At 41.0% G+C, this 20,571-nt stretch overlaps 1 protein-coding gene and 1 long non-coding RNA gene across 12 annotated transcripts in view; one reads left to right on the top strand and one right to left on the bottom strand.

Annotated features, from left to right (window-relative positions):
• LOC125176034 (uncharacterized) overlaps positions 1-20,571 on the bottom strand; it is a 175,207-nt gene that overhangs the window by 101,317 nt on the left and 53,319 nt on the right. Inside the window, exon 3 of the long non-coding RNA XR_007156106.1 lies at positions 14,369-14,499. This is a non-coding gene — a long non-coding RNA (uncharacterized LOC125176034). The remainder of the gene's footprint in view (positions 1-14,368; positions 14,500-20,571) is intronic.
• IRAG1 (inositol 1,4,5-triphosphate receptor associated 1) overlaps positions 1-20,571 on the top strand; it is a 120,103-nt gene that overhangs the window by 89,042 nt on the left and 10,490 nt on the right. For 10 of the 11 annotated variants that reach the window (XM_047876745.1, XM_047876743.1, XM_047876742.1 and 7 more), the window contains 5 exons: positions 449-580; positions 2,751-2,892; positions 8,677-8,726; positions 9,260-9,367; positions 11,738-11,802. In XM_047876745.1, coding sequence (XP_047732701.1) covers positions 449-580; positions 2,751-2,892; positions 8,677-8,726; positions 9,260-9,367; positions 11,738-11,802 — 497 coding nt within the window. The remainder of the gene's footprint in view (positions 1-448; positions 581-2,750; positions 2,893-8,676; positions 8,727-9,259; positions 9,368-11,737; positions 11,803-20,571) is intronic. The other variant, XM_047876744.1, reaches the window with a different exon arrangement.

The raw sequence follows: 20,571 nt of genomic DNA, 5'->3' as shown, positions 1-20,571 counted from the left end.
CTGTCTCCTAGGGCTATGCCAGGGGTCCTGCTTTCTTAGTCACCAACTAGAGTATTCTGACATGAGAAATCAGGTGAAGGTCCTGAGCCAAACAGAGTCTTCCTCAGAGAGCTGAGAGGAAATGAGGTAGAGACCTAAAGGCCTGGTTACCTAAGGGCTGTGGGTAAGGCCTCCAAACCCTCAGCAGCTTCTCAGGAGGAGTCTAGGTGACCTGGGATGACAAAGGGAGCACCTTGGGGACCAAAGGCCTGGATGTGATTCCCTTCTTTCAGGCCAACCATGTATAGAGTGTCCATGTTGGGATTCTCCAATCCCCAGAAGAAGGTGTAGCCCAGGCCTTGCAGAGGCCGCTCCTTTCAGCCAGGGTGGGGAACAGGGCTCATTGTGACAGCCCAAGTCATGTCTTGGTATGTGAGGACCCCAAGTGATGTTCCTTGTCACTTCCCAGTCCTCAGCTTCACTATGGCACCACTGTGAGCACCGGGAGACCTACCAGAAACTGCTGGAGGACATTGCTGTCCTGCACCGCTTGGCTGCCCGCCTCTCCAGCCGAGCTGAGATGGTGGGGGCCGTCCGCCAGGTAAGCCTCTCCAGCTTCCAGCCCTCTGACCAGCTCTGCTCTGTCCACAGTAACTAGAGCAATAGTGTAAGCAGTGACAACTATAGACACCAGTTATCGATGGCTTCCTTTGTGCCAGACATCTGTATATTATTGTGTTTTATTTACTAAGAGTATTTTTGGTGGACCACTAAACCTTTGAGGTATTCCTTGGATAAAGCTTTCTGTGGACATGCAAGTTTGGGAACTGCTGCATACTATCATCCTTTCTTGGTTATTTCTAATACATATTGGCACCATCAAGGCTTTGAGAAATCCTATACTGAAAAAGCCTGTTTAATTTTTACCAGTGTGTTTCCCTAATGTATTTGACTGAAGAACCATAAAATACCTATTTTCTCATAAAACATCTATTTAACTCCCATGGAACTAGTATTTGGCAAACATGCTTCAGGAAAAACTGCTTTGTTTCATTTAAGCCTCCCAGCAATCCTATAAATATCCTTTCCCCCTGAAGAAGACATGAAGCTTCAGAAAGGTAACAGCAAAAGTAGTGGCAGAGCTGGGGTGCAGGCCCAGATCTGGCTCCCTTTCAGCCACTTTGAAGTCCTAAAGCTCATAGGGCACTGCCCTGGTCCAGGATGGTGTTATGGGATCAGACTGCCTGAGGCCTTATCTTGGCTCCACTAGGATTCACTGTGTGACCTCAGGCCAGATACTGAACTCTCCATGTTCCAACTTCTCCAACCAATGAAGATGATGATAGTATCTGCCATAGAGGGTTACTTGCAAAGTACGTAGATGTTATTATCACTGTTGCTAGTACCGTGCTCACCTATCCTGCTGCACTGGTTGCATTAGTAGGGTGTTCCTAGAGTAGAGCCTAGAGCAGTCCTTGTAGAATGAAGGAAGGACAAGCCAGTGGGCTGCCCCACCCCTGCGTTCTTCCGGGGAAAGGGCACCTGACTCAGCAGCTCGCCCAGGAAGTCACTCTGGCTGGGGGAAGCAACAAAGGGAGAGCTCAAGGGAAGTGTCTGGTCCCAGCTCCTGGCTGCAGGGAACTTTTCTAGGGAATACTCATTGAGTATGTCCCACTGTGGCCAGCAGGCCCTGGGCTAGGCTCACCGAGGGATCCAATGAGGATAAGCAAGGGAAACTCTTCCTCATTCTGTATGGCCCTCCCAAATGTGTTTCTTGGCCCATGCACTGTTCATAGAAGTCTTCAGCCTTCTCCACATGGCTTTCCCACCCCTAACTTCCATGTCTTCCATGTTGGTTCTCAGCTTTCTCTCTGGTCCCACCAGACTGGTCCTGGCACTTGTCTTCTCTTTCCTAGTTGCACTCACTGCCACCAGTCTCACCCCTTCAGTCTAGTCTCCACTGGTGGCCTATGTCACTTCCTTACCTTAAGATATTTGATGGCTCTTTTCCTTCAGAAAAAGTCCAAATTCCTTAGTGTTCCATTCAAGGTCCTTCACAACTCAGCCCTAACTACCCTTTCTTGTTGGAAACAAACCCAACTGCTTACAGATTTCTACGTAAGTAGGATGACCTGTACTCCACTGGTTTTCCAGGCAATCCTGACATGTGCCTACTGTCCCAGCATAATTCTTTAAATTTTTTTAAAAAATAGGCTCCATGCCTAACATGGAACTTGAAATCACAATCTCGAGATCGAGAGTTGCATACTCTACTGACTGAGCCCAGCATAATTCTTAATAGCACCCCTTTAACTCTTCAAAGACTCCTGTCTGAAGGATAGATCCTCACCTAGGTACAAGCCCTGTGATGTTCTGCTTCTGGACCTTTATTCTTGGAGTCCACTGGCCTGAATCTTTTTGTCTCTCCTACCTATATCTTCATGCCCAGATGCTGCCCATACCCCACATCCACTTCACTCTACCTCCAGGAAGCCTCCCTGACCCACTCTCTCTGCAGAGAGGACTTCTCCACCTCTCATCTCCTCAGGCATTGTGGCTGTGCTTGTTCTTGTCCTCCCTGAGTGCAAGTGCCTAAATCCCCCTCTCAGCTCACATCACAGACAGCAAAATCTTAGAGGGCAGAGTTACACCTAAGATTGGTCCCTGTATCCTTTTGATTGTCCCATCCCAGAGCCTAGCTCAGAGCAAGCAAGTGCCAACAAGCCTTTCCTCCAACTTCCCTGTGTGCTCAATGCTCTCCTTTCCTTCAGGAAAAGCGTATGTCAAAGGCAACAGAGGTAATGATGCAGTATGTGGAGAATCTGAAGAGGACGTATGAGAAGGACCATGCAGAGCTCATGGAGTTTAAAAAACTTGCAAATCAGAATTCAAGCCGCAGCTGCGGCCCCTCTGGTAAGGAACTGGGCTCCTGCCCCCATCTGGACCTTGCAATGTGGGTCTCTGATAGCTCTAGGCCAGGATCACATCTATTAGTACAGCCCAAGGACATGCTTTTAGTTGAGCAAGGATCACTGCCCCTGCCCAGTGCTGCCCATGGGGGCCTCACAGCAGCTGCTTCAGTGAGCCTAGAGGCCTGGAACCAGAAAATATGAACAGTCCCAAAGCAACTCCTGACACAATTAACCACAGCGGTTGACCACTGATGTGAAGCCCACAGGCTGCAAGAGCTCACTCTACTTGATGAGAATGACAGACCTCAGACTTTGTAGTCTTTGTGCTTTGGGGCCAACACATACTAAGGAATTTGAGCTTTATCCTAGAAAGCAATAGATTTTAGTCAGGGAAATGACATGATCATTTATGGAATTCAGAACATTCCTTCTGATTACAGTGTGGCAGTTACATTACTGGGGTAGAGCCAAATACAGGGAAACCCACAAAACTGCTATTACAATAGTCCAGGTAAGGGATGAGTCTGGGCAGTGGGGGTGGCATGAGGGCCTGGCTAAAGGAGATACTGCTGAGATAAATAGCAGATTCATGGGAAAGACACATGTTTCAAAGAAATTATCTTTTAAAAAAATGTTCTATACAATTGCTATAGGAGCACAGAGGTGATTCTGCTTGAAGGAATCAAGGGAAGTTTTACAGAGGGACAGCATCTGGGCAGTGTTTCAAAGTAAAAATAGTAGTTCTCTAGGCAAGAAGGGGAGGTATCTCCCGGGTAGAAGAAACAGCGTATACAAAGATGTAGGGTTGGGATGGGAAGACCATGAAACAAAAGAGATGTGGTTGAAGTGTGATGATGACAGGTTGAAGGTAAGACTTGGTAAGCCAGGGCCACATGCCAGACCATGCTAATAATTTGGGCCTTTGTCCTTAAGGCAATGAGGAGGCACTGGTGAGTTTACACCACATAACATGGTCAGATTCTATTTTTAGAAGATTTCTCCCACTTCAGAGTAGGCAACACATTAGGAGCGTGTAGACACTGATGTCTAGAAAGACAAGTTAGGAGGCACTTGCAGCACTCCAGGACGAAGAGGACAGTGACCTGGACGAGGATCTCTGCTTGGGAGCTGTCAGGGTCTGGGCTCTGGCTGATGAGGATAGGACTAGCAGAAGAAAACAAACCTTTTAGTGACAGGAATCCCGTGGAATGCAAACATCCGGGTTACCAAGAGCAGGAGGAGGGAAAGTATAACAGATGGAGAAACCTTTATAAACAGGAGGTTTCACAAGTTTCCTGGGGAATATCAGTGACACTTTCCAGAGTCAAAAGGCAGTGTACACATGCTCCAGACTGTCTGCTTTCGATCTTGACAGCAAACTCCTGATCCACAAGCATCTGGGCTTATAGCAAACTGCTCTCTGTCAGTGTTAGGAGTTGGGGAAGTTGCCACCAAAGAAATCCTAATACATGGGTTCTTGCATTATTGTCCTGGAAGGTACAAGGTCTCCTATAAACTGCCTTATCCAAGATTTATGGAATGAGCAGTTACCCATTCATTCATTCTAAAGACATTTACTGAACACCTTTGATGTGCCCCCATATGATACTGAAATATAGAAATAAAGGATACGCAGTCACTGAGATCCAAAGGAACTCCCAGCCTGTGGGGAAGGCAGAGCAGTAGAACCATCCCAGTGACAGCAGTAAGCAAGTTCCTATGGGGAGCACATTGCAGAGTCCCACATTCAGCCTGGGGATAGGAGAATGTGCTTACAGTAAGAAGGGAGATGGTAGCTGAATCTCAAATGGTGAATAAGTGTTTTTCAGATATTTGTTCCCACTGCATTGTTTTTCAGCCTGGGCTCGTGTAGAGGAGCCAGCATCCACCTAACAGGTGTGTCCGTTGGATACTCTATGGCCATTCCCTAATAATGTTTGTTTTTAAGCCTTTACGTGACTACTGGCAATCTTTGTCTATGCCTGAGACTCTGAAGACTACAGTGAAGTAAAAATATCTCTTATTTAAGGAAAGGTGCTACACATTTAAAAAATAACATCAGTTATTTTTTTCTGAATATGAAACATACTGATAACCTACATTTTGGATTATTTCCTTAAGATGGATTTCTGGAAGTGTAAATACTAGCCTGGGGGAAACCAAATTTTATAAGGCTCTTCAAGAAAACTCTTTTCAAATAACGCATTGATATTTCCATGTAATGGGTAACAATAATGCTCAGTTCATTGTGCTATTGATATTCTTGTCCTTTCCTTTAAAAATTTTTTTTGACTTTGATGGGTCAAGATTATATCTCATCTCATAGTTTGAATTTGTATTTTTGGCCTTTTCAAATGTTTTTTGGACATTTGTATTTCTATTTTTGTAAATTCTCTAATTATATCTTTTGCCTACTTGTAAGATTAGTATTTGGTTAATTTGTATGAATGCTTCAATATATAAAAAATATTTTCTGGTTCTGCTATTTTGGCTGACTGAAAAAGTTGAAACTCCTTGACCACAAGTGCTTAGATGTTTCTGCTAGATAAAATAAAGCAAACATTAGTTTAAAAGAATAGCTGAATCCACAGGAAAAGAAATTGAAATACTCAGATACAAGAAAAGAAAAGAGAACTGAAACCTGCAGCTTCCTTGGGTACAAGAGTCAGCTTCAATCATCTCAGTGCTGGGCTTTTGCACTTGCATGCAATCTGAGATGAGGTCTTGGACACCCATGACTGAGAGTTGACTATGAGACTCCTACAGAAAGTTAAGATTTTGCAAGACTGCATCTTTAGACAGAACTTGAACAAGAAAAAAACACTCCTCAAACAGCAGAGACACAAATCAAGGAAGTCTGTTTCACCCTGTAGTAGGAAAAAACACTTTCTCCTTTCTCGTAAGAAAAGTGTATGCCATGACAGAAGTTGTGATGCAATATGCAGAGAATCTGAAAAGAACATCACAATGATGCCTGTAGGGACTCTGTCAGAAACAAACATAAAGCCACCCTGGAGAGGCACACCCTTCAGGCAGGACACACAAGATTCTGCTCACTGAAACCTCACTGAAGATTATTTTACAGTATAGAATTATAAAATACATAAGAAAACAATCTACCTTGAACAAGAATCATCCACTAAACAACAGGATTATATCCTAAGGATTACAGAAAATAAAACAACCTGATAAGTTTTAAAAGATATGTTTAAAATTATTAGAGGCATCAAAGAATGAATAAAAAACATGAGAATAAACTAAAATTATCAAAAAAGAATAAAAAATAAAATAATAAAAATAAAAAAGGAAAGAACTCCTAGAAATGAGGATATGAGGAATGGAAATTAAAAACTCAGTATATTAGGTATAGTAGATACTATAGTGGAGGTAGTTACTATAGTGGAGATTCTAGATCTTCTCCTTTCGGGCACACTTCTCCCAAGTTAGGTGATGCCATGTTAGGTGAATGCCGTGTGATTTGGCAAATAAAATGTGAGCAGAAGGATATGTGTCACCTTTGAGCTGAGCTGAGGTCTTTAAGAAACTAGTGTGTAATTTGCCTTATATTTCTTCTTCTTCACATGACAACCATCACTGCTCCAGCTAGTAGAAGCTCTGTTAGTCTGAGGAAATGCAGAGTGAGGAAATGCAGAGCAGAGCCTTCTGCCAACTCAGAAGCAAATGAACATAAACAAATACATTTTTATTGTTATAAGCCACTAAGACTTTGGGGTTGTTTATTATGGTAGCATAACCTAGTTTATTGGTACAACATTTAAATCAGACTGGGCACAGTTGAGGACAAAGATTAGTTAACTGAAGATAGATTTGAAGAAGTTACCCAAGTGCAGTTCAGAGGGATAAATTAATCAAAAATATAAAAGAAGGCAGACAGCCTCTCCCCTGTTGTCCTGTCCACGACTCCTTTGTGGTATATTCAATAAACTTATATTTCCTTTTAAAAATACTAAAAAAATGTTATAAGATATTATAAAATATAGGATACAGAGTATAAAATGAGAAAGTTCCAAATACCTTTATTAGCAGATCCACAAGAGGAGAATGGGAGAGAGAAAGTATACAAAAAGGTTTTCCAGAATCTGAGAGTTTTTTGGAACTAAAGAAAGACATGAACCATTGGATTAAGAAAGCACAGTGAATTCCAGGCAGGAGAGATAAAAACACATAGAAGATGAAGTAAAAATTTTAAAAATAACCAGAGAGAGAAGACAGAGGATTTACAAAAGACAGATAATTCTGAATAGCAATGGTGGTACCAAAAGACAATGAAGTAAAAGTCTTCAAGGAGCTGAGAGAAACAACTGTCCACCTAGAGAAAACAGGGCCAGCTAAACTATGATGCAAGCCTACAGGCCTGGTGAAGATATTTTGAGACAACAACTCAGAAAGTTTACCTATTACAGACCCTTGCCAAAAGAATAACTAAAGGGTGTGCTTAGGAAAGAATAAAATCGAGATCAAAAGAAAGGAGGAGGATGCAAGAGGTAATGGTGATCAGACGTTTGTAAATGGGCGTAAATCTAAACAAGCATTCCGTATTGAAAACAATAATCATAATAATACGGGATTACAAAAACAAAGTAAACAAAACTACTAAAAAGCAACATAATTTGAAATTTGAGGGAGTTATTGTTTTAAGGTCTAATTAGGAAAAGAATAGAAATCATGATTAATTTAAAAATTTAAAGTCATGTAATATGAGGGCGCCTGGGTGGCTCAGTCAGTGATGCATCTGACTCTTGATTTTGGCTCAGGTCATGAGCTCAGGGTCATGGGATTGAGCCCCTCATCAGGCTCTATGCTATGCATCGAGTCTGCTTAAGATTCTCTTTCTCTCTCCCTCTGCCCCTCTCCCCTGCTTGTACTCTCTCATAAATAAATAAATAAATAAATAAATAAATAAATATAAAGTCACATAATATGTTACAAATTTAAGTGGGTACATTAAAGATTAGAACTAAAATGCATAACTTCTACACCAATGTGCAGGCTGGAAGGGGTGGTAAGTAAAAAAAAAAATTAATGAAGTGAGGTAAATAGAAAAACAAGGGGGGAAATGTGCTTTTTAAGAGACATACCTAAAATACGTGGATATGAGGGACAAACAGATATACAAGCTAGATAATATTGGTCAAACTGACACTGAATTGAGCTTTCAAAAACATTTCTCTGCACATATTAGTGTTTTCTGGTGGCAGTATTATCCAGATGTGGTAGAAGACATTTTATATAAAATATATCATCTAATGTATGTACTAAGGAGATGAAAATATGGGGTGCTGGTTTCCTTTGTTCCAAATTTTTTATAGATGACTTATTAAAACCACTTTGTCAACAATTTTCCATTATTTACTGATACCACACCTTCCTTGCTCATAATTTCACTGACTGCTTGTCCCTTAAATGAGCAAGAAATAACCCCAAAGCCTTGGTATCGCTATGAGTAGTTTTTCACATACTCATCAGGACATTACCAGAGACTGTGCAGAGGTGTCAGGTGGATATCAGAGGTCCAAGATGGGCTTCTCATAGTGCCCAGAGGAGTTAGGATAAAAATTCTGTCCAGAAAAGTCCCACTTTACAGATAATTGTCTCAGGGGGTAGTGTCAAACTCAGTGTTCCCATCACTTAGGCTCTTAAACTATTCCTTGAGGGACAGTTCTGATAAACTGATATCTCAGCTTAGTTTCTGGCTACCCATTTTCTGCTGGAGCCTACTCTGAAAACTTACCTGACTTCTCTTCTCTGTTCCCTCTTGCTGCAGAAGATGGGGTCCCTCGAACAGCGCGGTCCATGTCCCTCACACTGGGAAAGGTATGCATGTTCAAGGAATACCAGGGCTCCCAAGGGGATTACAAGAGACGTTGCCACAGTCACCCAGAAAGTCATTCATGCTTGGATCTACAGGTGCCAGAGAACCTCTGGACAGGGTCTCTAATTCAGTTTACCACACTTGCTAGTTCATCCTTCAACCTTCTCTTGCTCATGGTTTCTCTGACTGTACCATCCCCCAAATGAATACGAAATGATGCATAAACCTTGGTATTCCTAGACTTTTCATACACTATCCGGGATGTTATCCAGACTGGGGGTCATTTCTTTTCCATTTCTTCAGGATATAATCTAAAATAAGAACATGTTGAGAAATCACTCACCACTAACAGAAAACTTGGGTCAACTTTGGCCACTCTTTCCACACCAAGCCCCAACACCATCACCACCCCAAAGCCAAAATGTCCAGTGAATGTAATTACAGCATTAGGAACTAGTAGGAATTTTCCAGGCCTTTTGAACTGTGGATGCTGTTCCCTCCATGACAGTGGGCCTGGTCACTTCTCTTCCCACAGAACATGCCCCGTCGGAGGGTCAGTGTTGCAGTGGTTCCCAAGTTTAATGCCCTGAACATGCCTGGCCAATCTTCCAGCTCATCACCCATCCCCTCCTTACCAGCCCTGGTGAGTATAATGATGCCCACCTCCCAACCCTCTTTAACCTCTCCCTTAGGGTCACTACTATGGGGAGTGGCCTACGTGGCAGCAGGATCAAAAAGGAGAGGAAATTCCCAGCACTGATTCTAGAGTATGGGCTAAGAAGCTCAATATAGACCACGTCCCATGTCTTCCACTGCCCTGAGTAGAAGACTCAGTATCCTTGAGCAAGATGCTAGCTGCTCAAAGAATATTCTTTGCAAATCATATTTCTTTCCATGTTTAAGCCACAATCCTCTAAAGTGGGCATGATGTTTTTCTTCCATTCTGCAATGGGTTTAAATACCTGAAGGTTTCATTGTGTAATAAGTGTTAGAGCTGAGCTTTTAACCCTAGGCTTTCTAATACCAGGGCCTGAGTTCTTAAACCCAATGTTATCCTACATCAATTCTTTGCAGCATTAAGAAATGAAACTACTGAGGGGAAGGGGCAAAAAAAAAAAAAAAAAGTTACAGAGAGGGAGGGAAGGAGGCAAACCATAAGAGACTCTTAAATACTGAGAACAAACTGAGGGTTGAAGGGGGGTGGGGGAGAGGAGAAAGTGGATGATGGGCATTGAGGCATCTGTTGGGATGAGCACTGGGTGTTGCATGGAAACCAATTTGACAATAAATTATATTTAATATAAAAAAAAGAAATGAAACTACTGGAATGCCCATTTAATAAGAGATTGATTAAATATACTTGGCCCTAAAAGGGGTTCCTATGCAGTCAAAAATGACATGAAAAATGTCCATAATTTATTATTAATAAAAAGGAATTTAAAAACAGTATATACAGTAGAATTCTGTTTTGTAGGATTTTTTAAAAGAAGTATATTTTCTATGTGTAGCTCTAGTGAATTCTGGAAGACTATTAATACTTGTTATCTCTGGGCAATGATAAAACCACAAGTGATTTTTATTTTCTTCTCAATGCCTTTTTATACCTCTATAATAAGAATATATTGCTACTAATCAGGAAAAAATTCATTTCAGTTGTTTTAAACATACACAGTTCCTATATAACAAAATATTTTCTACATCCCAGGCTTTTGTGGATCTGGCTAATATTACGTCAAACTCTTCTAATTCTTTCTTCAGTTGCTTCTCTATTCTGTGTCCATGCCTAGCACTACTCTATAAGGAAACAATCTGATTGTGTAAGCAATAGATAAAATAGATTCGAGCTCTTTTGAGCCAATAGGTAGCAGTAGCTTCTTTCACCTCTTTTTCAATCATCTATGAAACTAACCTAAACTCCCAAATCACCCATTAAAACAAAGCAACCTAAAAAAAATTTTTTTTAAAGGAGCTTAGGGAGGGCCAGTTAGTGTGTTTAATAGACCTATTTCTGGTACTATACTAAATGTAAGAATATGTTTTCTAAGTATACAGTTGACCCTTGAAAAGTGCAGGGGTTAGGGACACCCACCCCCATGCAGTTAAAAACCCGCATATAACTTTTGATCCCCACAAAACTACTGATGATCCGAAGCCATAATTACCAATAACATAAAAAGTCAATTAACACATATTTTGCACGTTATATGTATTATATACTGTATTCTTATAATAAAGTGAGCTAGAGAAAAGAAAATGTTAAGAAAACCATAAGGAAGAGAAAATACATTTATAGTACTGTACTGTATCTATAGAAAAAAAAATCTGTGTAAGTGGGCCTGAGTAGTTCAAACCCGTGTTTTTTAAAGGTCAGCTGTGTATTCCTTTAGGCTAAAAGTTGGCAACCAGGGATATGTGTTAAAATCACAGAAGGTACTTCTAAAACATTGCCCAGGCCTCATCCCAAGATTCTGAATTGGATCAGTACTTTAAAAAAATCTCCCCCAGGTGATTCTAAGGTGCAGCCAGATTTGAAAACCATTTCTTAACCCAAATCCATTACAACAAAACAATGTGGTAGTCCTATGGAATTTATTATAAAGACATTTCTGATGGCTTGGGGTTTTAGGAATGACAGGGATCTCCTGAGGATTGTGCTTGGAGCTACATCTCCAGGGCAGTGATGGGCCTGTGTTTGGTAGGAGACCTGCTGATATTCAGTCCAAGTCAGTAAACAACCGTCTAAGAACTGGATGGCTCCCCTCCAGAAGGGAGCCTCAAGATGTAAATTCTTCACTCATGAAAACTTGGAAGAGGGGAAGTAAAAGGTGCAAGTTGCATGGGCCTCAGGGGGCACTAAGGAATGGAGCCCAATGTTTGGGCTTGATGCAGATTAGAAAGCAGGGGAAGAGGTGGGACGGCAGCAACCCCTTCCCAGCATTATCAGAGACCTAGCAGCTCTGGCTTCTTCCTTCCTAGCTGATCTTCAATTGCCTGTCTCCTATTTTTCATTCAGTCAGAATCAACCAATGGGAAAGGCAACCTACCTGCCACCTCAGCACTGCCTGCACTTTTGGAAAAGTAAGTTTGTTGATTTTCCTCTTAACTTTGGGGATCTCTGAGGAAATTTTCCCTAACTCACCTTTCCTCCCACACTTTACTCTTAAAAAGTGATGGAAAGTGGGGCGCCTGGGTGGTGCAGTCGGTTAAGCGTCCGACTTCAGCCAGGTCACGATCTCGCAGTCCGTGAGTTCGAGCCCCGCGTCAGGCTCTGGGCTGATGGCTCAGAGCCTGGAGCCTGTTTCCGATTCTGTGTCTCCCTCTCTCTCTCTCTCTCTGCCCCTCCCCCGTTCATGCTCTGTCTCTCTCTGTCCCAAAAATAAATAAATGTTGAAAAAAAAATTAAAAAAAACAGTGATGGAAAGCAAATTAAGTTCTAAGGGAACTGAGTGGGACTCTGAGACTCACAAAGATTTCAGAGTCAGTTTGCAACCTGGACCAGGAACATGCTATAGCTGAGTCCAAGTGTATCTCGATCTCAGAAGAGCCCAGAGGAAATGGAAACCTTCTCTGTTGGTTAGAATTCTTTGGGCTATGGATACAAGAAAGTCCCAACTCAAAGAGGCTTAAAAACTAAGTCCAGAGGTAGATCATTTCCAGGTGTAGTACAGCAGGGCCCCAGCTTGGCCTCTACAATTTCCTTGCTTCTGCTCACTTTGTATGTTGACTTCATCAGCAGGCTTGTGGCAAATGGCTACTATTTTCAGGTATTCCATCCAGACATGAAAAGAATAACAGGACTATCTCTTCTCATGCTTCTTTTTTATGGACAAACCCAGAAACATTTTTTAAGTCTTCCTTAGTAAATTTGGAACATGGTTCCTTCCTAAACCAAACACAGGCTTTGGGAATGGGATTGTCATCATGGGCTTAAATGGTGCCCTGGAGATGGGGACAGAGGGTCAGTTTCCCATGAAGCAAGATGGCTCTGTGAAGAACAGTAAATTCCTGAGCAAAATCACATGGCTGTTAGGAAGCAGATAGGAGAGTGAGTTCTGGATTGGCAATGAATAGTGTCTGCTCTGCTTAATTTTTCTAGGCATCTATGCAATTTTCAGGTCTTTTCATCCTCAGCCAGAGCAAGGCAGGCTGTTTCTACACACTCAGAAGAGTTTATAACTTGCTTTTCAAATTCTTTCATTTGCTTGCTAGAAAACATCTGGATCACAGCTGTCACCTCTCAGAATTTTCCCTCGTGTCTTTTCTCACTTGGTAGAACATACACCTTTATTCTTCCTTCTTCTTTGCCTTAAGACAGCTTTAGTCCTTCATTTTTCATTGCTGTTAGAATAGTTTTGCTTGACTTGGCAAGGAAAGTCTATGTTGGGCCCCTTTTCATTATAGATAACCTCCCAAGATCCCCACTCCCAGAATCAGTCTATTTTGCTCACCTCTCAGTATATGCAACCACCAACCTATCACTCCATAATGACTCATCCCACTTTAGTCTTGAAGTTTGTCTAGGAACTCCTCACTTTGATACCTCACCCTGTATAAGCTTACCGTTCCTTCATGTTGCATAGGGTACTTTTGTTTCTTTCTTTGTTTCCTTGGCTTCTTGATAATTACAAAGAAATTAAAAAGGGGTGACAAACTAACAACCATGTGGAAGTAACCAAGGCTACAGAAACTTATCAAGTCCGTAGAGTCATAATGTCTACTCCATGATCTCTGAATCTCTCCAAAAATGGTCACTTGATTCCCTGAGTGAAAAGCACACTAAAATTCTCCCTTCCAATCCTGCCTTTGGATACACAAACCCCTTCTCCAGAAGAGTCACCAATAAGGCTCTCCATTCTTAGCCTACAGAATCAACCAAGGCAAAAGATCTATGTCCTAACTCTTTGAAACAGACTCTAATCATGATGGATCAGGACCTGGACTCTGTAGAACTATTGCTCAGGCCAGCTGAGAGCTTTGGTCTGAGGCAGTGGGGATCATCAAGAATCTGAGATATCCTTGGTAGGAGAAAGTGAGATGGAAATTAAGGACAGCAAAGCATCAGCCCCAAATCAGAAATGACAACAGGATGAGGATCAGTAGTGGCATCACCATTCCAAGGGTGAGGATAGAGACAAGTCAAGCAATAAGCTCCAGGAAGGTATCTACAGTTCACCCTTTTCTATCCAAAGAGACCATCATGATATATTACCCATGCTGTGGCTATTGGGGATATACCCAGCCTATAAGGATGGCTGCAAAAAGGGGAGGACATATTCAAAGAGGAGGGATTCAAGACTAACAATAGCTTTTCTGCTCTAGATTTATAAAAGGTGCTAAGTGGTTTCCATCTGAATTCATGAAACTAGAAACATTAATAGATTGCCAACAGGCTAACAATGAGGCAATCTGTGACTGAAAATAAGTTCATATCTTCTATTCTAACACAAGTACAGTCAATTCTAGCTACCTTCTCCATAGTGTTAAAGAGAAAAAAAATACATTATAAGTTAATATACATTGTTTTCTAGATTGTTACAATGAGCTTGATTTAAAGTGATTTCACATTTCCCTAAGTATACAGTAACTAACTAAGCAGGAAGGGAAGTGACTAAGCAGGTGAAAAATGATAAGAAGATGAAATTACCTGTGGCTGCTTCTCAACCAAATATCTGAGAGCTGATTGCACTGACCAATGTGATTTGAGAGAATTCTGAGTGTTGTTTTTGTAGGTCACCTCATAGTAAATTGTTCTTCACTCAACAAAAGTCTAGAGACCTGTAGAATTAGAGGAAGATATAGAGAGCAATATTTAAAGTTAATCTTAAAGATTAAAACATAAAACAGAATAAAGCTCACAATGAGTTCCCCAAGTAGGAAGAGCTATTTATTCATAGACTTTTATTCTGTCATCCTCAACAATTAATCACCAAGGTCTAAGCATCTAGAATGCACTCAGAAGCTCACAGTCTAATGGGAAAGGCATATGGGAAACAGCCCAGTATAATACAATGTGATACCATAAGGAAGTACAGGTTGCTAAGGCAACAACACACAATGAGTGCCTTAACCCAGATTTCCTATAGGTGGGGGGAGGTGAGCCTCAGAAAATGTTTCCTCTAGGAATGTACTTTTAAAGTGAAGGCCTTTTGTTTCAAAGGGGCACATGCACCCCAATGTTTATAGCAGCACTATCAATAATAGCCAAAGTATGGAAAAAGCCCAAATGTCCATTAATGGATGAATGGATAAAGAAGATGTGGTATATATATACAATGGAGTATTACTCGGCAATCAAAAAGAATGAAATCTTGCTATTCACAACTATGTGGATGGAACTAGAGAGTATTATGCTAAGCAAAATTGGTCAGTCAGAGAAAGACAAATATCATATGACTTCACTCATATGAGGACTCTAAGACACAGATCAGATGAACACAAGGGAAGGGAAGCAAAAATAACATAAAAACAGCGAGGGGGACAAAACAGAAGAGACTCATAAATATGGAGAACAAACAGAGAGTTACAGGAGGGGGGTGTGGGAGGGGGGATGGGCTAAATGAGTAAGGAGCACTAAGGAATCTACTCCTGAAATCATTGTTGCACTATATGCTAACTAACTTGGATGTAAATTAAAAAACAAATTTAATTAAAAATTTAAAAATAAATAAATAAATTAATTAATTAAAAAAATAAAGTAAAAGCCTTTAAACCTGAAGGCTATGTAGTTTAACCAAGTGAACTGGAGTTTAACAATGTTCCAGGCTCTGAGGCAAGAAATGGAGTAGTCAAGGAATTATAATAATGATGGTGGTGATAATTACTATTATTATTTACAGCATGCTTACTTTATGCCAAGTCCTATTCTAGTTGCTTTACATCAATGATCTCATTTAATCTTTACAATACACCCCTGAGGTAGATATACTATCCCTATTTTACAGATGTGGCAACTGAAACAGAGAAATCACTTGCCTGAGTAGATAGCAGAACTCATGCTTTTAACCTCTTAATAGACCTTCCAACTAGAAGAATGGAAAGAAGTTCAGTATGACTGGAGACAACAGGATGCATTTAAAGGCTATTTTTATAAGAAGCCTTGTGAGCTACTGTGAATGACCTGATGACTGGCTGGCCATGGAGTAGTGTGGGGTGAGAGCAGAGAGTGTACACAGAGCAGTTCACTGAGGGATTAGAAAAATCATGGATGTGAATGATATATGGCATTAGTTTCATAAAAAAGAATCATTATAATGATATATCACAGAGAAATATTCACTATAATCTCTAAAATAAATACTTTTCTACATTTTTGAAGCAGCCAGGGTAAATTGCTTAAAGGCTCTATAAGACATCAAATATGTATAGTAAACAACTTCCCTTTGCTGATAGTATTCTGGAATGAACTGGCCCTCCATCAACTAGTATCGTACCCCAGGAATCTGGGACTGAGTAACAGGAATAAGGAAGGTCTTCTAGCTTAGTTCCCCTGGCTGAGCTTGTCTGAGAGGGTCATGGCAATGGGAGTGGCTTAGAGACATCACTGAACCCAAAAAGGTAAGATCTGTCCACTGGAAAGAATTGCAGTCACTTTCAAATATTGTTTACCACATACCTCCCAGTTAAACAATACATTTTGACTAAAGAGGCCCTCGCATTACTGAGAACTGAGCACAATGACAAACATTTTTGACCCAGTGGACATGAGAAAACAATGAGCCTCATTTTAATGAATCATCCCAGAGAGAAAGCATGCAAGAATTCAGGCTGAGAATAGATGCCAAGATCCATGAGTGTTTGGCCCAGAAATCTCTAGGGTGGGCACAGGCTGTGCTCAGCTCCAAGTTTACAGCCATGAATAGAGATTCCTTCGGCTCAATCCAAACACTGGGTTCTCAGGAAATAGCCATTTACAGAAAGTACCTGCCCATTTTACAAGATTAATAGGCAGATTGGATAAGCCACAGTGAAGCCAGTGTAACTCAACAAACACTTAAAGGCACTTACTGTATGCTAAGCACCATTATAATTCAAGTGCAGTCTCTCTCCCTGTGATCCCAGTCATATGGAGGACGGACATGTATATAAAACATAAAAATGCCCTCTTTCTGAGTTATGCTGTAACAGAAGTACCATGAGGACATAGAGGAAGGAGAGATCACCTTTAAACAGAAGATACAGGAGAAGTGAAAACACTGGCAAAGCTTCCACAGAGGAGACGGTATTTGATCTGAGTCTTAAAGATACACAGCAAGAAACCTCCAGGTAGTTAGAGAAGATATGTAAGGAATGATTAGCTCAGTCTAAGAGTCTAGAGATAATAACAAACATTTTACATATTGTGTGTTTCCCCTACTTCCCACTCAATGTCCATTATTAAAACAAAGCCTCTCCCAACCCATCTCACATTCTAAACAAGCACCCTTTAAAAGAAGGGCAGTGTCTTAAGCCATGGCCCAGCGTAAGGGCAAGAATAGCTTCACTCAGCAGGGACCGTGAAACCTCACACACCACTCAGAGCCCCAGAAAAATACTTCTATTGAAAGGGAGAGCTCAAGAAGTTGTGGGAAATGCACCTTGACATGAATTTAGAAGACCAAAGTGAGATTCCCAGCCAGGCCCACTAACCACCAATAATGTGAACTTACACAAGTCATTTGCCAGGTGTCAGGCTGCACAGGGTCAAATTCAAGCTTTACCACACACTGGTTGTGTAATCTTGAGCTGGTGGTTTAACCTCTCTGAGCCTTGGTTTCCTCACCTGTCAAACTGAGAACCATAGTATTACCTATCTCATGGGTCATTCATGAATCTTAAGTGAAATCTTACCACAGAGTCTGATACATAAGATAAATGTTAGCTCTTATCATTGAGAGGGTCAAGTGAGAGGATGTATGTAAAAGCATGTTAAGAACTAAAGCCCCAGAAGTGAGCTGAGTCAGACAGGGTGATCAACTCAACCTGGGTCAGTTGAACTCTGGACAGAAGACCCATATGTTTAAAGGGTCACTGAAATGGGTTTCCTGGATCTACCAGGGAAAAGATTTAGTCTCCAGAGAGCAGTGACCTGAGGACAGTGAAAGTTTGAATTCCTTTGATTCTGAAATGTCAGAGTAATATAAATCAAGCTCTCCATTAAAGATGTAAATAATCACCTGGTATTTATCAGCTTGGATATTTTTATGGATCAGGTTTGAAAGAACCTCAGATTGCTCCCAAAATTTACCAATAAATTTGTTACATAACTAATTGTGATGATGATGATAATAAATATCAGTTGAGTAACATATTCCAAAAAATTTACTTATATTTCTTTTTTTTTTAATGTTTATTTATTTTTGAGACAGAGAGACAGAGTGAGTGGGGGAAGGGCAGAGAGAGAGGGAGAAGGAATCCCAAGCAGGCTCCACAGTGTCAGTGTAGAGTCCAATGCAGGGCCTGAACTCATGAGTGGTGAGATCATGACCTGAGCCAAAACCAAGAGTCAGACACTTAATTCACTGAGCCAGGTGCCCCTTTCATTTCTTCACTAATTCCTATCCTACTATCATCAGGTACATATAATATTATCCTCATTTTACAGCTGAAGAATCTAAAGTTCAGTAAGAGTTAAGAATTTGCATATATTGGAGCTGGAATTTGAACCCATGTTTGCCTCATGTAGGTTCTTTTCCTCTACACTCCACTATCCTCCTTAATGCATGTTTGTCACTAACCTCTTGGGTTGTCAGCAGCAGGTAAAAGAAATTAAAAGCCTGATATCGCTATTTCATTTCTAATATATAAATATATTTCATAAAAGAATTGCTTTCCCTGCCCTTGGCTGTAACTATGTTTTTCTTCTCTGTTCCAATCATTTGCACAAATAGGAAACTGCACATTAGGCAAAGGTCACATGGAAGGGAGTGGATAATGTAATTTGCAAAAGGAGAAATGTTATGAATAGCTGATATTTTTAGAGTGTTATCTTTCTTGTTCACAATGGGTTTTGGTTTCCATCCTGATGAAATGTAAATTTTACAAGGTCTGAGGAAAACTATGAGGTGGGAAACTGATGCCAAGAATGAGAAAATATAAGGCTCACTCGTAAAGCCTATCTGAGAGGTGCGGGCAGATAGCAGCTGCGGTCTTTCAGAGTCCTGGCTGAAAAGCTCAGCTCACTGTTTTGCCTTGTTTGAGGGCTCCTCCAAGACATGACTCTCATTGGGATTTCAGACATGTAGGTGGGCTGCAGGATTTATAGGGGAGGCATGGCCATCAGGATACTTCCTTTAAACTCATGCTCCCATACTTCAAATGGACTCCTAGCACTGCCAGCCATCCTACTATGATTTTCTAGCATATTTGTTTTCCTCCTTCTCACATAACTCATTCATACCTTCTCCTCTCTTCTCAAACGTTCTTAGGTCTCTCTGCCACTCACTCTCAGCATATGACCTTGTCTTACTTAACATTTTATAGAGAAAATTTAAGCTATTAGATAGGAGCCCTCTCCTCTTCCTTTACCAGATCCCCAGCCCACCATCTTCAATCTCTTTCCTCCCTTTGGAGGAAAGTTTATCTACCTTTCTAAGGTAGGTCTTTCCTACCTCTCTTTTCAAATAATTTGTTCCTTTGGTCATCCCCTTTCTCTCATCCCTTCGACTGGAACATTTATATCCAAATTCAAATGTGCTTTCATCCCTTGACCCACTTCTTCAGCTATGTATCTTCACAACACACTCTTTTACTCTCCTTTCCAATCAAATTATTGTGTCTAGATCTTCCTCTTTCTCATCATTTCAATCTGTCTTTGGCTCCTATCATTTCACTAAAGCTCCTCTTGACCTCCATATTATCAAATCTAATAATCACTTTTTCTGGACTCATCTGACGTGGACTCTCAGAAGTGAATGTGTGACACACTTAACTCTTCCTCCTTGACATGCTCTCCTCTCTTGGTTCCCAGGACTTCACAACTCTTCTGGTTTCCACTTACCTCTCTGGCTGCTACTCCTCAGTCTCCTCTGTAGGTTCTTTCTCCACCTGAGCTAACAGCAGAGCTGCTCAGAGCTTGGTTCTGGGTCCTCTTCTCATGTTTCCTCATACTGTCTCCCTAGACAATCTTATCCATTCCCCTGGCTTTAAATGTCATCTATATTCTGATGACACCAAACGGTATCTCTAGCCTCTAGAGCTCTTCTCCAACTCACTTTGGTATATCCAACTACCTACTTGACATCTCCACCTGGATACTTCACTGGCATGGAAAATTTATCTTGTCCAAAAGCTAACTCCTGCCTCATTGCCTCTTTTTAGTTCTTCAAATATCTTTGCATCTTTTGTGTCTCAGGGTATGCACATATCCTGCAACCTCCCCCGAGGATGATCTCCCCTCTGCTACAGATATGGCTGACTTTTCACCTTTCAGGTCTGTGTTTCAGTTACTCCACCTCAGAGAGGTCTTTTATGAGCACTCAATCTAAGAATATCCTCCCCTTATTGTTTTCTGCACCACAGAGTTTGTTTCTTTCATAAAAGTTATCACAATCTATAATTAACTACATATTTTTTTCCTTCCTCTTTTGGGGCATTCTCTCCTGCTAAGCTCATGTTGAAAAATGCTTTTTTTTTTAAATCATCTGATGTATCCCTAGCACATTGCAAGGTGCCTGTGACTTAGTCAGTACTCAGTAGATATTTAAATGAATGAAGCAAAAGATGGACTACAGGAATGGAATAACTCTGAACATTTTGGTCCACCTCCATCTTCCTAATCTAAGTGCTGTGGAGCTCCCAAAAACCATCTGTCCACTTATAGCATCTCCTGGAGTAAGAATAAAGGTGGATTTCAGAGCATGAAGAAAAAGG

This window comes from Prionailurus viverrinus, chromosome D1 (genome assembly GCF_022837055.1).
Source record: "Prionailurus viverrinus isolate Anna chromosome D1, UM_Priviv_1.0, whole genome shotgun sequence".
Lineage (NCBI taxonomy): Eukaryota > Metazoa > Chordata > Mammalia > Carnivora > Felidae > Prionailurus > Prionailurus viverrinus.
The sequence above is the reverse complement of the archived record's forward strand: the minus strand, read 5'-3'. Positions and strand labels throughout refer to the sequence as shown.